Source organism: Pelmatolapia mariae, linkage group LG1 (assembly GCF_036321145.2).
Source record: "Pelmatolapia mariae isolate MD_Pm_ZW linkage group LG1, Pm_UMD_F_2, whole genome shotgun sequence".
Classification (NCBI taxonomy): Eukaryota; Metazoa; Chordata; class Actinopteri; order Cichliformes; family Cichlidae; genus Pelmatolapia; species Pelmatolapia mariae.
In genome coordinates, this window is record NC_086227.1 from 23,031,537 (window position 1) to 23,044,089 (window position 12,553).

Sequence of the window (12,553 nt, forward strand, 5' to 3'; positions counted from 1 at the left end):
CAACTAAAACTCTAAACTAATAGCAACATTAAATATTAACGTGGAATCTATTGTGCTTTTCTTCTGACAATTTATTAGACACATCTTGCTAGTACTGTGATAAACATTCATTTGCCTTCAGAAGTGCATCAGTTATTCATGGCGTGTATCCTGGAAACAATCCTCCATCCTGAAACCGGCTTGAGTTTCCCGGGCCTGACGTCACTGCCAACGCTAATTATTATTGGCCCAGCTTAGGAAGACCAAGCGTTCCCAGGACAACGAAACGCCAAACAACTGACTGAGGTAACTCGCGGCAGCTACTGACCCGCTCAGAAACACCGAGGATTAACATTCGCTTCAGTCCATTCGAGGTTTTCTGCGTTAAAGAAAGTTAAAGGCTTGAGTTGAGAAAGCGGGAATCCAGGAGAAGAACCTCAAACACGGTAAATCCTAGAAGCGAATTTAACGTTAGCTTGGCTGCTAGTTCTCTACCTCAAAGTTAACATAACGCCGGTTTCTGGTCACGTGTTTTCTCCTCCCGTGTCATTGTTGTGGACACAGAGTGGTACAGGATGCACAGCCACCAGCAGAGGTTAATGGCTCAGCGGCGGGTCCAGGAGCAGCACCGGCAGCAGGAGGCCCAGCGGGTGGACAGAGAGCGGCAGGTCCAGGCCAGCCTGAGGGAGGAGGAGGGCTTCGAGAGGAGGAGGTATCTGCGACAGGTGCAGCAGGAGCTCAGGGAGAAGCAGATAGAGAGCGCCCTGCTCAAGGTTTGTGTGTCTGTTTCGGGGGTGACGTTTGACATTTAAGCACGCTCTATTCGGTTTTATTTTTTCTGAATATATTGGTTTTCACTTTAACAGGTGAGAGATAGATCCATTCTGAAATCTGGTGAAATAAAAAGAAATGCACAAACCTTTTTAATCAGAAAAATCCCTTCAGCATAATAGCAAATACTTCAAATGAAAAACTAAATAAAATTCTTCTAGGATTAATTAAAATGCATGTAAAGTATCCTAATGAAACTAAATAAAGCAATAGATGTTTTTCCTTGCAGCATAAATAAAGTAATGGCATACATCTAGTATAAAGGCATAGAATAAGAGATTTTGGGTTAGCTAAACTCTTTACAGTCCAAAATAAGACATGCCTTTTAAAGTATTGACCAAGTTTTGATCGGATTAAGATGTGAGGAGTTTTACTGTCCATGGATCCAAAATGTTAATTCAACTAAAAAAATGTTAATTTTAATGCCTTGTGACTTTATACTTCACCATACTGGAAAATTCAAAGGTTGTTCCCAGATTTCTGTTTGATTGCTGGAAGAAAATGTTCTTTGAGGGTGTTTTTAGTATAGTTAATCCTTAAAAAGCCAATACTGGCAGTCCTGACAGGAACAGTGCCTACTGGGCACAGACTCAAGCCCCTAAGGAGTCAGGGGCCACTTTGTTTTATCCTTGAGTTATAATTATATGATATTTACCCCTAGAAAGAAATACAGAACAAAAGATCACAGAGAGACAGCAGCGCTGAGGTGTAGAACAATCGAAATGAGATGCAAAAGAACCTTTAAGAAGCTGTAGTGATAAAAATAAATGACCACAAAGTGATGAATATCTGTGAGATAGACAGCTGGAGTCTCAGAACCACCATAAGTCTTACCTGCATGTATTGTGGTTATTTAGTGTGTCTTTCGGACGTTTTACATGTTTGTGGCCAGGAGTGCTTTTGTTTCATAATCAATAACTGATTACAGGTTTTAGATCCAAACTTTGAAAAATATCCCTCTGACACTTTTCTCTTATCTGAGCTTTAAATGTGATAAATAAATGTGATTCGCAGGCAGAGGAGGATCGAGTTAACCGGGAAAGGCAGCTTGAACAGGAGGAGAGAATGGCCAGGGAGCTGGCCCGCATCAACCACGAGAAGCAGAAAGAGGAGAAAATGAGGCAGTATATCAAAGAGAACAGGTACACACACACACACTGACCACGTTACCCTGACTTACTGAGGCTCTGGGTCAGTAAACAAACACTTACATTCGACATTTGTCACTTTCTGCCTGTTAAATGTTTTCTTTGTGTATTTTTCAGCATGGAGCTTCGAGAGCTGGAGTTGAAGCTGAAGTCTGCGTACCTGAACAAGGACAGAGCCGCACAGATTGCTGAGCAGGAGGCCATGAGGTTTGAGACAATGGTGAGTCCTGAAGGCAGACTTTCTTTGAATATAACAAATACTCTTGAAGTGTGGAAATCTTAACAGAAAACACCCAAAACTCTCCCCACCCAAAACTACTACTTTTGGGTAAGTACAAAGAATACAAAGGCTGCTCTGAAGTCTGTAGGTTGTATAAATATGATGTGTCTTTTAGCGTGAAGAGGCAGACTACACTCGCAAGATGAGGAGCGAGCGGGAGCGGGCAGCCATTGAGCAGCAGAAGCTGCAGCAGAAGCGCCATGAGGAGATGGTGCAGTATCAAAAAGAGCTGGAGCAGCAGCTCATGGAGAGGGAGCGCAGGAGACAGGAGGCGTATGAGGAGTTCCTCAAAGAGAAGCTCATGGTGGACGAGATCGTCAGGAAGATTTACGAGGAGGATCAGATGTGAGTCGCTACTAATTCATAATCTCTTCATGATTAGATAAAAAAAATACCTGCAAAAAACAATAGCGAGTGTCTCAGACAACAGCTTCCTTCTAAACGGGATGCTGAGGTAGCACAGGATGAGTGACTTTTTGAAATGTTTTTCTGAAAGGGAGCGGCAGCTGAAACTGGAGAAAGTCCGAGCCACCCAGCAGCATATCGAAGAGTTCAAGAGACAGCAGGCCGAGTGGAGGCACATGGAGCGAGAAAGGATGGAGGCCGAGAACCGGCGCATCATGGAGTTTGCCATGCAGCAGCAGCACATGGAGAAGGACAGGATAGCCAAGCTCAAACAGAGAGAAGAGGCGAAGGAGCATCTTCATAAATTGGTGAAGACTCTCGGCTTCTTAACTCTTTGGTGAACAACGCCAGTGTGCATCTGTAACTAATGTCACTGTCCTCTGCAGCTCTGTGTGAAGATTGAGGAGGAGCAGCAGCAGCGTGAAGAGATGGAGCGTGTCCGTCAGGAGCTTTATTTGGAAGAGCAAGAAGAGGCTAACAGGCAGAGAGAAATCGTAAGGAGCTTTACTCTCCCCAGCTTCCTTCCACAGGAAAATGAGTGTGTTATGTTGCGATTTTGAATTGACCGTATGGTGTGAATGCTTGTCTGACTCTCTGTGTGACACTCGCTTTTACTTTTTTGTGTAACAGGAAGAGATGGAGAAGAAAATCAGACAGAGGCTGATGATGCAGCAGACCTTCCAGGAGCAGCTGGCTTTCAAAGAGATGCGGAGGCAGGCTGAGAAAGAGGAAGAGGAGGCCTTCAGGAAGATGATGATGGCCAAGTTCGCAGAGGACGACCGTATAGAGCAGATGAACGCCCAGAAACGACGCATGAAGCAGCTTGAACACAAACGTGAGGTGGAGAAACTAATAGAGGACAGAAGACGACAGCAGGAGGCCGACATGGTACAAATTACTCTCTTTGATCATTTTTTATCTTAATGTATGCTTTTAATGATGTGCTTTGTGATATTTTGATAACTCTCTTAACTCTTCCAGGAGCTGGAGGCTAAAGAAAGAGCGATTGAGGCGCAGAAAGAGGCGTTGCGGAGACAGATCGTTGAAGAAGAGAGGCAGAGGCTTCTGAAGCGTCACGCGACACAACTCCTTGGATACTTGCCTAAGGTGTCAGGCGGTACACGAGTCACAAATAATTTTATGCAGCTTCAGATCAAACACATGTATGACCGCTTGTGTTTTTGTTTCCAGGGCTTGCTGCGGGAGGATGACCTGGAACACTTTGACGAAGACTTCAGAAAACACTTTAAAACACGTCAGGCTGATGCGTTCTCTGATGATGGCTGGGAGGCCAACGATTAGATGCTTCTCCTCCAATCTGCCACTAGAGGGCAGTGTAGAGTTACAGAAGTATAGATACAAGGGACCGATTCAGGGACATATTTTTATTAAGAGGTGCTGACAGGCACTGAGTTAACATCATTCCAAACAGACGTGGCAACTCAGTCTGCCAATGTTTAACTGAAGAGACAAACCAAATCTATTTAACATTTTTTCTGACAATGTTCTGAGAGACAACTGGGGCCTACAACACAAAGAAGTATCCTAAAATAACAGTGAGGCACTGTTAAGCTTTTTAGCTTTTAAAAAATAGAAGTGGAGACATTCAGTGGTTATTACTTCCCCCAGTCTAGAGCCTTCATGAATTCTTCTTCTGTGAAGCTCAGCAGCTTAGCAGCTTCAAAATGCATCTGCACACACACAAAAAGACCCTTAAGATTAAAACTAAGCACAGTATCCACTAACAGAGTAACATGAAGACTCGTACCTTTTGCCTTTTAAGAATGTCGATTAGCTTCAGTTGTTTCTTGAAGGCCATGATGAGTTCGGCTTTCTGCTTTTTGAGCATTTTGTTTTCAGCCAGCAGATTTTCTTTACTCTGATGTTCCTCAGTTATTTTGTCCTTATTTATAAAAGAAGGCAAAAAGCAGAAATTAGTGCAGGCTCAGCAGGACCTCACCTTGTCTGTGCAATCTGAAGTCGTCAGAGCAGATATTTTAGTGTGCAGCTTAAAATTCAGTTCTATATACATGTGAAAGATCTTCAAAATAAGATGTTGGTGTGAAGGACATAATAGCATTACCTTAACTCATATTTTTTCTCTGCATCTTTAACTACACGTATGAGTTCATGTCTTTAAAAGTTTTTCTGCTATGCCTCTTTAATTAGAATAGCTGATATACAAATAAATATAAGACACTTTGTGACTGTTGTGTCTCTATAACAAGATTTAATGATTACATATTGGAATTTTGTTTTTGTTATCGGTTTTAAAACTCCATATTTTAAACAAATGTTTTATTTTGATGGTAGTGTTTATACCTGCAATGGAAGTCTGCTTTTTAATAGGACTGGATTGGGGAAAAAAAAATCGGTCCTGGCATTTTTGATCCAGGCGGCCCAACATGACCACTCAAAAAACCAAAAATCATTATATATCCTGCATACACATTATGTATATATTCCATTTTATTTGATTATAGATATTGAAGCAGAGGTTTGAACTTTTAGGGGGGCTCAGCTCCCGATCATAATGTCACGCATGCAGTGCCTTGTAATTAATATTAATGAAATATCTATTTCCAAATGTAATCAACCCTTTTCACATTTGCAAACCTCAATTCAACTGGATAAACATTACAGTGTTACCTTCAAAAGCAACCTAAGAAAGCAACCTTTCTAAGAATAATACAGAGTGCATAATCAGAGTTTTCAATCTAATTCAACCATTTTAGGGTGGAGCCTTTGCTTATCAAACTCGAGAAAAAGGCTCAGTTATTAAAGAAGTTAAAGAACCATTTGTCGAAAAGCAGATCAGATGAGAAACATGCACAACATTATTTCAGTCTCTTGACCACATAGAAGCAGTCCACCGAATCATTAAGCACTTAACCTTATTCTTTTGTTGTGGTCAGCACAGACCAATTTTTAGATTTTAAATGCATAAAAGTGCCTTTTAAATGTGTTTATCACAACAAGGCTGTTTGACCTTGTTTGGGAATTTATTTAAACAAAGCAAAACAAAAAAAAAAATCAATTTCACTAAATTATAAAAAGGACTGGTGGAAATTATGACTTTTGTGTGGTTTTGACCCAGTTATAATATACGACTATAAAACAATAATTAGACCCAAAACTAAAATCATAAACACTGTGATCTCAATCACTGTCAGAGAGACGTTAGGGGCTTCTCTCTTGTCCTGTTTGTCTCTTACCCTGAACAAACAGCCCTTTTTATACCCACTGCTTCAGTGAAATGGTCATCCAGATAGAAATGTACAGTCATATAAGACCAACTCAGTGTAGTTGGTGACTTGCAGAGTACACATCACCAGTTTGCAACATGCAAATGGCATGCAAAATTAAGAAGAGTTATAAAAAGCAAAGCTCTGGATAATTTCTTTGAGGACATAAAACAGCACAACAATATGGATGACCCTCTTTCTGAGGAGGAGGATAATATAGATTATCAACCAGAGGACAAAGATAGATCTGATGAGGAGGTCACAGGTGCGAACCTGCTCGTGTTTTGATTTGTTCATGCCATTGTCACTAAAAAAAGTCATCATGGCTATCACAGCCCTTGAAGGAAAAAAAGTCCACGGTGACATTTGGAATGACAGTGATGAGGAATACCTGAATGCTTATAATAGTGTCCTTCTTGCTGCAGTGTACAGATGAAGCAGCGAGACCAAGCATCGACAGGCAGAACTATTTTTCAGGCAACAATGTTGCTTCAGACCTTTTTAGTCCTTAGATTTTACAGCAGACATACTAGAGCAACATCTGATACACTTGCTCCCATCAAGGATGAATAGGAGAGATGGGTGCAGCTCCTTCCACTGAGGTTCAACTCAGGGCCACAGGTGACAGCTAAAGAATGTTTTGTTCCTTTCCATATAAAAGTGTTACTATAGGTAATAACACTTCTCAGTAATAGTAGGTAACATAACCTCTTTTTTTTTTCTAAATTCTCTTGAGGTTCAATTTACAATTTTTTTTTAGATAGAAACAAAAGGTATGCTGAGGAGAGAAAGTACCTGAAAGGCCATGCCAAAAAAATTAAAACCAATATTTTCAGACATAAGGTAGCCTAACAAGGTAACCGATAGGCAACAAACAAACTGGATGATTAAACACTGTTTTGAGGCTATTTTCTTTGGCTGATTTAAGACACGGGTCAAAACTGACCTGTTAACTTAAGAGATAGTTACAGAAGCTATCACAAGATGAAGGTTAAATTAGCGTTATTCAGTACAGACACTGGAAAATCACCACTGTCACTCCATAGACCTGTACACAAAGCAAATTGGTAAGAGAGTTGTTTTATATTGAATTGAATTCATACAAACCCTCCCTTTATTATGTAGACTCAGCGCAGAGCCCTCAGATAAGATGTAGAGGTAAAAAATGTCAGCAGCCTCCACCTGTAAAACTATTGCTGTCTTGGGCGGTTGTCTCATTGTTCCCTTTCTAGTGCATCTGCTGTTAATTTTATTAACACCAAAGCAGCTGAAACTGATTAACAACCCCCTCTGCTACTTAACTGACCATATCAATATCCCACAAGTTTAACTGACTTGATGCTGTACTCTGATTAAAAAGTATTCCTTTAATTTCTTTGACTAGTGTATATTACTGATATAAAGACAAACATAGAAAACACAGACATGTTTATACAGGAATCTTTGTTTTAATGCTGTTACCTTTTTCTCCTGTTTCATTTTGTTCAATTGAGTCTTCAGCCTCTCCACCTCCTCTAGAGCTCGGTTCAGGCGGACATCCACCGTGCTGTGGACAGCTGCTGCTTGTTTGTGGGATCTATTAAGATTTTCTATCTCCTACACAGAGCACAAAAACAGGTGACACACAACAGCAGCTCAGATGAATTACGCTGTCCAGTTTTACTGCTTGTTTTAAAGAAATTGTTGCAGTAGTAGTTTGCTCTGAGCTGTTGGCGACACACACCTTGCTCAAACCAGACACTTCCAGTTGAAGTCCATCACATTTTTTGTTGGACTCTGCGGCTAAAGCTCGGTGCTTCTCGATCTGTGTCTGCTGAATGCTCATGGTCTTCTGCAGCCGGGCTTGATCCTCCTCCAGCTCCTTAATCTTTGCGCTAAGCTTTGTGTTTTCATCGTCCTGCAGAGACATAAATTCAGACACTTCAGACACTTAATGTCTTTGATATCTGAGTCTGAGCAGTAGAAAAAGCAATCCAGATACAATAATACATCCATGCTGTGTTAAACGATCTAAGGATCAGGACAAATAACCCTATATATTTTACCAAAGTAACTTTTTTTTCTCTAATGTAAGGCATCAGCAGCAACATTTCTGTTTATAGTTATATATATAAATATTTACATTACCTTCTTGTAATATTCACATGAGATCTGGTCCAGTTCCTCTTGCGTAATCCGGAGTTTTGCCTTCAGGACTCGTATTTGAGCTTCTGAAACTCCTTAAGAGACAACAATCAGATTTATACGCTTGTGAAAAAATCTATATAAGCATATGAAACTTATCACATGAATTAATTAATCTCAAAGCTCCAGTTTGGCCTTCATTTGGGATTCTCAAGGGGCAAAAATCATCTGACAGAAAAAAGCCTATTCGTGGAAAACTATACATGTTATTTAGTCATTGTTCCCACTGAATAAAAATGTGGTTTATTATTTTTTAAGTGAAATAAGCATTACCTGATCCTACATTGTCTCCAAAGTTAGGTATTTCATCCACTGCATTTTCATGAACGACAGCATTGTTCATTTTCTCCTCCATGCTGTGAATTGTCTTTGCCAAGAATGAATTAGCAGAATCTTCTACAGCTTCAAAATCATCCTCTGAGCTCCTGAAACAATCAAGCACAATTTCGTGAAAACCTGTAAACTGTGATTCCTCCTGGAGAATAAATCTCACAAAAGATTTATGAGCAGAAAGGCTTGAAATGGATTTAGAAATTATATACAAATAAAACTCACCCAGTTTTAAATTGGGGATCTTTCACTTGTTTTCCACTCAGCATATTTTGTGATCTTAGTACAACAATTTTTTTGGTCGCCTCCTACAAAAATGACACAAAAATAGTGAAGTGACCTTAAAGAACTTACAGCACCTTGTTACCCCAACAGGACACTTCTAAGGTGACCCTGAGAGGTCAAAAACACTGCAACTTAAGAAAACACCAGCAAATAGAAAAATGCTGGAAAACACACAAAACAGAATGGAAATAGAAAAAAAAAACACAGCGGAAATAGAAAAAAGTGCCACAAAAGCTAAAAAAACAAAACAAATTCACAACAGAAGTGTTTTTGGAGAGACGATAAAGTGATGGAACAGCTGCAGAAGTGCTGGAAACCAAAACATCTGGAGGATTACCCTGAGACATACTTCAAAGAAATGGAGGATTACGTTTGGTGTCGTGGGGTTTAAACAAGATTCATATAATGCTGTCCATCGATGTTTGCTGTTAGCTTTTTACTGTTATCTTATCACTTCTGCTGCTGTTCTTTACTTGTTTATCCATGAAGTTACTGTGTGTTTGACCTCTCAGGGCCACCGTACACTTCGCTCACAGATTGCTTACTTGTTGTTTCTAAGGTATAAAAAAAAAGAAAAGAGAAAAAAAAAGTGGAATGGGAGGCAGAGCTTTTAGTTATCAGGCCCCCCTCTTGTGGAACCAGCTCCCAGTTTGAGTCCAGCTGACAGTCTCTCTACTTTTGAGATGAGCCTTAAAACTTTACTTTTGAATAAAGCTAATTCGGCTGGCTCATGTGACCCTGAAGCCTCCCTATCCTAAGCTGTTAACAGCTTCGGTTGAGGGGCGTTTTCTAAGATGCCCGAGCAGTTTTCTTCACTCCACACTGGCTGCTCCTCCGTGAGGTCTATTCCTGTTAAAAGAGAGTTTTTCCTTACCACAGTAGACAAGTGCTGCTCATATGAGATCATCTGATTGATGGGGTTTCTCTTTAATAGTACTGGGTCTTTTTTCTCCTTTAAATACCAACATAAAACACCTTGTTTTCAACTTCTGCTAAGAAAAATAAAACTGAACAGAGCTGAAAATGTCCACAACGATAATACAAACTGCTGAGCAAAATACATGAGATACAGACCTTCACACCAGGCTGCTGCAAAGCACATGTCTGTGTCTTTGTTATCCTGCAAGTGAAAAGTTAAACAGAGAGATGCAAATGCACATGAAAGTAAAAAAAAAAATCTTTCTTTTCAAGGTGGTTTTGCTAAAATGATATATCCGAATGATCGGAGATAAGGAAATCAAACCTTTTACCTGGATGTCTCTTCTTCTTCAGTGTCTGTGAGCAGGACATTGGATAAAGGCTTTGAAAGAACTTCACTTTGTTCTCTCTAAAATAAACACAGGGTTTTGACTTTAAAGTAAGCATGCTCCCTTCTTAATTTCTTTCATCTGACTTTTTTAGTGCTACTGCACTCACAGTTTTTTTTTCCAATTATTGAATGTAAACCTGCTAATAACTTACCATAAGTTGCTCAGCCTGTCTAACTAAATCTGCTGTTTTGGCTTCCAGCTCTGCATTAAGGAGTCTGTTGGAAATAAAATAATGAATAAGCAGATTTATATAAACAACTTTCAACAAGCTGAAATTTAGTGCTGCAGGATTGTTGGTGATAAAAGTGGGTCACTCTATCTGGACAAAGTTACTTTTTATTATTATAGATAACCAGTACTGGTCAGTGCCCTGAAGAACTACTGATTAAACAAGTGCAAGAAATAGTCCAAATATAACTTATTCTGACAGAAATGAGCAACTTAGACTAAAATGCAATGTTAAAATTATCAGAAGGGTTAGTGCAATTACTATATACATAAATAAAGCAAGCAGGTGTGAGAACAACTCCTACTTATACTCTTCTTCTTTGGCTAAAAGTTCATCTGTGTGCTTCTTTGCCTGACCAGAAGCAGATTTTGACTGTGCCCTTATTTCAACTCTTTTGGACCTTTCAGCCTTACTGGTAGAGGATGGACGTTTCTTGACCTAAACATCAACAAAAAATGACATAACAGGAGAGTTATCAACAGCTATGAAAAAAAGTTTTCCTTTGACTTATTATTTTAACATAATAAGTCAAATTTCACGCTATTTTCTCAGTTTTGACTTATTTTCTCAGAAGTTTCAGTTAGTGAGTTGAAATAATGTTTTGTTTTTTTCAATGGCACAAACAAGCATCCATACAAAACCCTTTGAAGGACAAATTTCACATTCTACCTGATACCACAATACCAGCATTTATTTGTTAGATTTATACACGTTAAGCTCTTTTATTCTACTTTTTTCTATTTAACTATTTTCCTCCTTTTGTACGTGTTTTTGCTAGTTTACCTGCTTTGTTCTGTACCTAGCTGTTCTAATTTCTTTTTATTAGTGCTGCATTATTTTATATTATCACTATCAGAGGTTATCCAGTTCACTAGAACATGGCTATTCCATATTATAAGGCTCTTTTTTGTAACTTTGATGTGCAACAGTAAGAATGAGGCTGTGATGTTATGTTTTGGTGTTTTTTGTTTTGTTTTTTTGTGCGTGTGGATTTTGTTATTAAAAATATCTGCGCATGAGTAGCCCTGAAATCAAATTCTGGTCGCTACTACAGAAGCCATGAGATTATTTGAGCTTTGTCAGTGCTCCTGTTGGCGGAAGCAGAAACGGTTGCTATAGTTACGTCAGTTAGTAACACATTTTGGTTAGGCACAACTAAAAAGCTCAGCTTAATGGTCTGAGAGACATTAACATGAAAAAGTAATGTTACAAACCTGCGAAATGAAGGGCTGGACCTTTTTATCAACACTTCTTGCCGCCATCGTGTCGCAGACCGAGACGACGCGTTAATGGTTGCATAGCAACAGCTGGTTCACCGCGGGCACAGTACGGCAACCCATGAAAGACAATTACGGAGATTTTTAAACGATTACAGCAAGTCATTGTTTATCGACGTTGTGCTAAAATACTAAAAAATAATGTTTAAAAAAGGGTACTCGGGTAGTTGTTGAGTTATTTGTTATGTCAAAAACATTTACTGACACTTAATATTCAGTTTAATACAAATACGCGACATTTTTGGCCAAACAACCAATTTCATGTAATATTCTTAGTTTCAAATAGGGGCGTTTGATGGCTTACTACACTGCAATGGACCAATAGAATGACACAGGTTTGATCTTAACGATCTAATAGTTTGTGTTTGTGCATGACATTGCAACGCAAATATGTATTTGCAAGATAGACTGGAATATATTATGATGCATCAAATATTACACAGGCTGCAGTGAATTTCTGTTGATGCAGGTTATTGAGCTTTGAGTTTCCCAGTCAAACTTAGCTTTGAAGCACATGCTAAAAACACTTTTACTCTTGTACATTTCATAACAAGATACCATAGCCAAAATATTAACTCTCAAAAAAAAAAAAAAATTCTAAGCTGCAGCTGCAGCACATACAGCAACTAACACTGCTAGTAAATGTGTCCTGGAGTTTATGCAGGTGCAGAAAGTGCTACTGCTGTAAGTAAGCCTAACAGCTTCCAGATCACTTATTTTTCTGGAAAGATGGCAAGAAGGGCATTACTGCTCATTTCTACAATCTCCCAGATGTCTTGGAATACAATGCCTTTGTCCCATGAAAACCACTTCACAGTAGTAGGAGTCCTCTAAAACCTACAAATGAAGAGTGATCCTGGAAGAAATGGGGCGCACACTAGTGACCTCAACAATTGCAAGACAGCCTTCTCCCTGATGCTCAACTGAAAAAAATAGAAACTTTCATCAATTATACGGTGAAAAAAATTAGACCTTTATCCCCTTTTTTTCTGAAAGGTTACTAGTAATATATAATCTCACTGGCATTTGAAGGATAAAAAATGAATTTAG

General features: G+C 39.2%; 2 protein-coding genes across 2 annotated transcripts; one reads left to right on the forward strand and one right to left on the reverse strand.

The window, feature by feature from the left end:
* Window positions 1-135: 135 nt before the first annotated feature.
* On the forward strand, window positions 136-3,948 carry mns1 (meiosis-specific nuclear structural 1). The gene is made up of 10 exons (XM_063476144.1): window positions 136-425; window positions 544-752; window positions 1,825-1,952; window positions 2,076-2,178; window positions 2,354-2,583; window positions 2,735-2,951; window positions 3,030-3,137; window positions 3,274-3,531; window positions 3,625-3,750; window positions 3,835-3,948. Exons 2-10 carry the CDS (start codon window positions 555-557, stop codon window positions 3,943-3,945), a joined length of 1,479 nt encoding a protein of 492 aa, XP_063332214.1. The 5' UTR covers window positions 136-425; window positions 544-554; the 3' UTR covers window positions 3,946-3,948.
* A 57-nt stretch (window positions 3,949-4,005) lies between these two features.
* On the reverse strand, window positions 4,006-11,533 carry tex9 (testis expressed 9). The gene is made up of 12 exons (XM_063476157.1): window positions 11,441-11,533; window positions 10,531-10,664; window positions 10,149-10,212; window positions 9,938-10,014; window positions 9,762-9,807; window positions 8,628-8,710; window positions 8,346-8,497; window positions 8,016-8,107; window positions 7,612-7,785; window positions 7,350-7,484; window positions 4,412-4,546; window positions 4,006-4,334 (listed from the first exon to the last, which is right to left on the reverse strand). Exons 1-12 carry the CDS (start codon window positions 11,486-11,488, stop codon window positions 4,260-4,262), a joined length of 1,215 nt encoding a protein of 404 aa, XP_063332227.1. The 5' UTR covers window positions 11,489-11,533; the 3' UTR covers window positions 4,006-4,259.
* Between the last annotated feature and the right edge of the window lie 1,020 nt (window positions 11,534-12,553).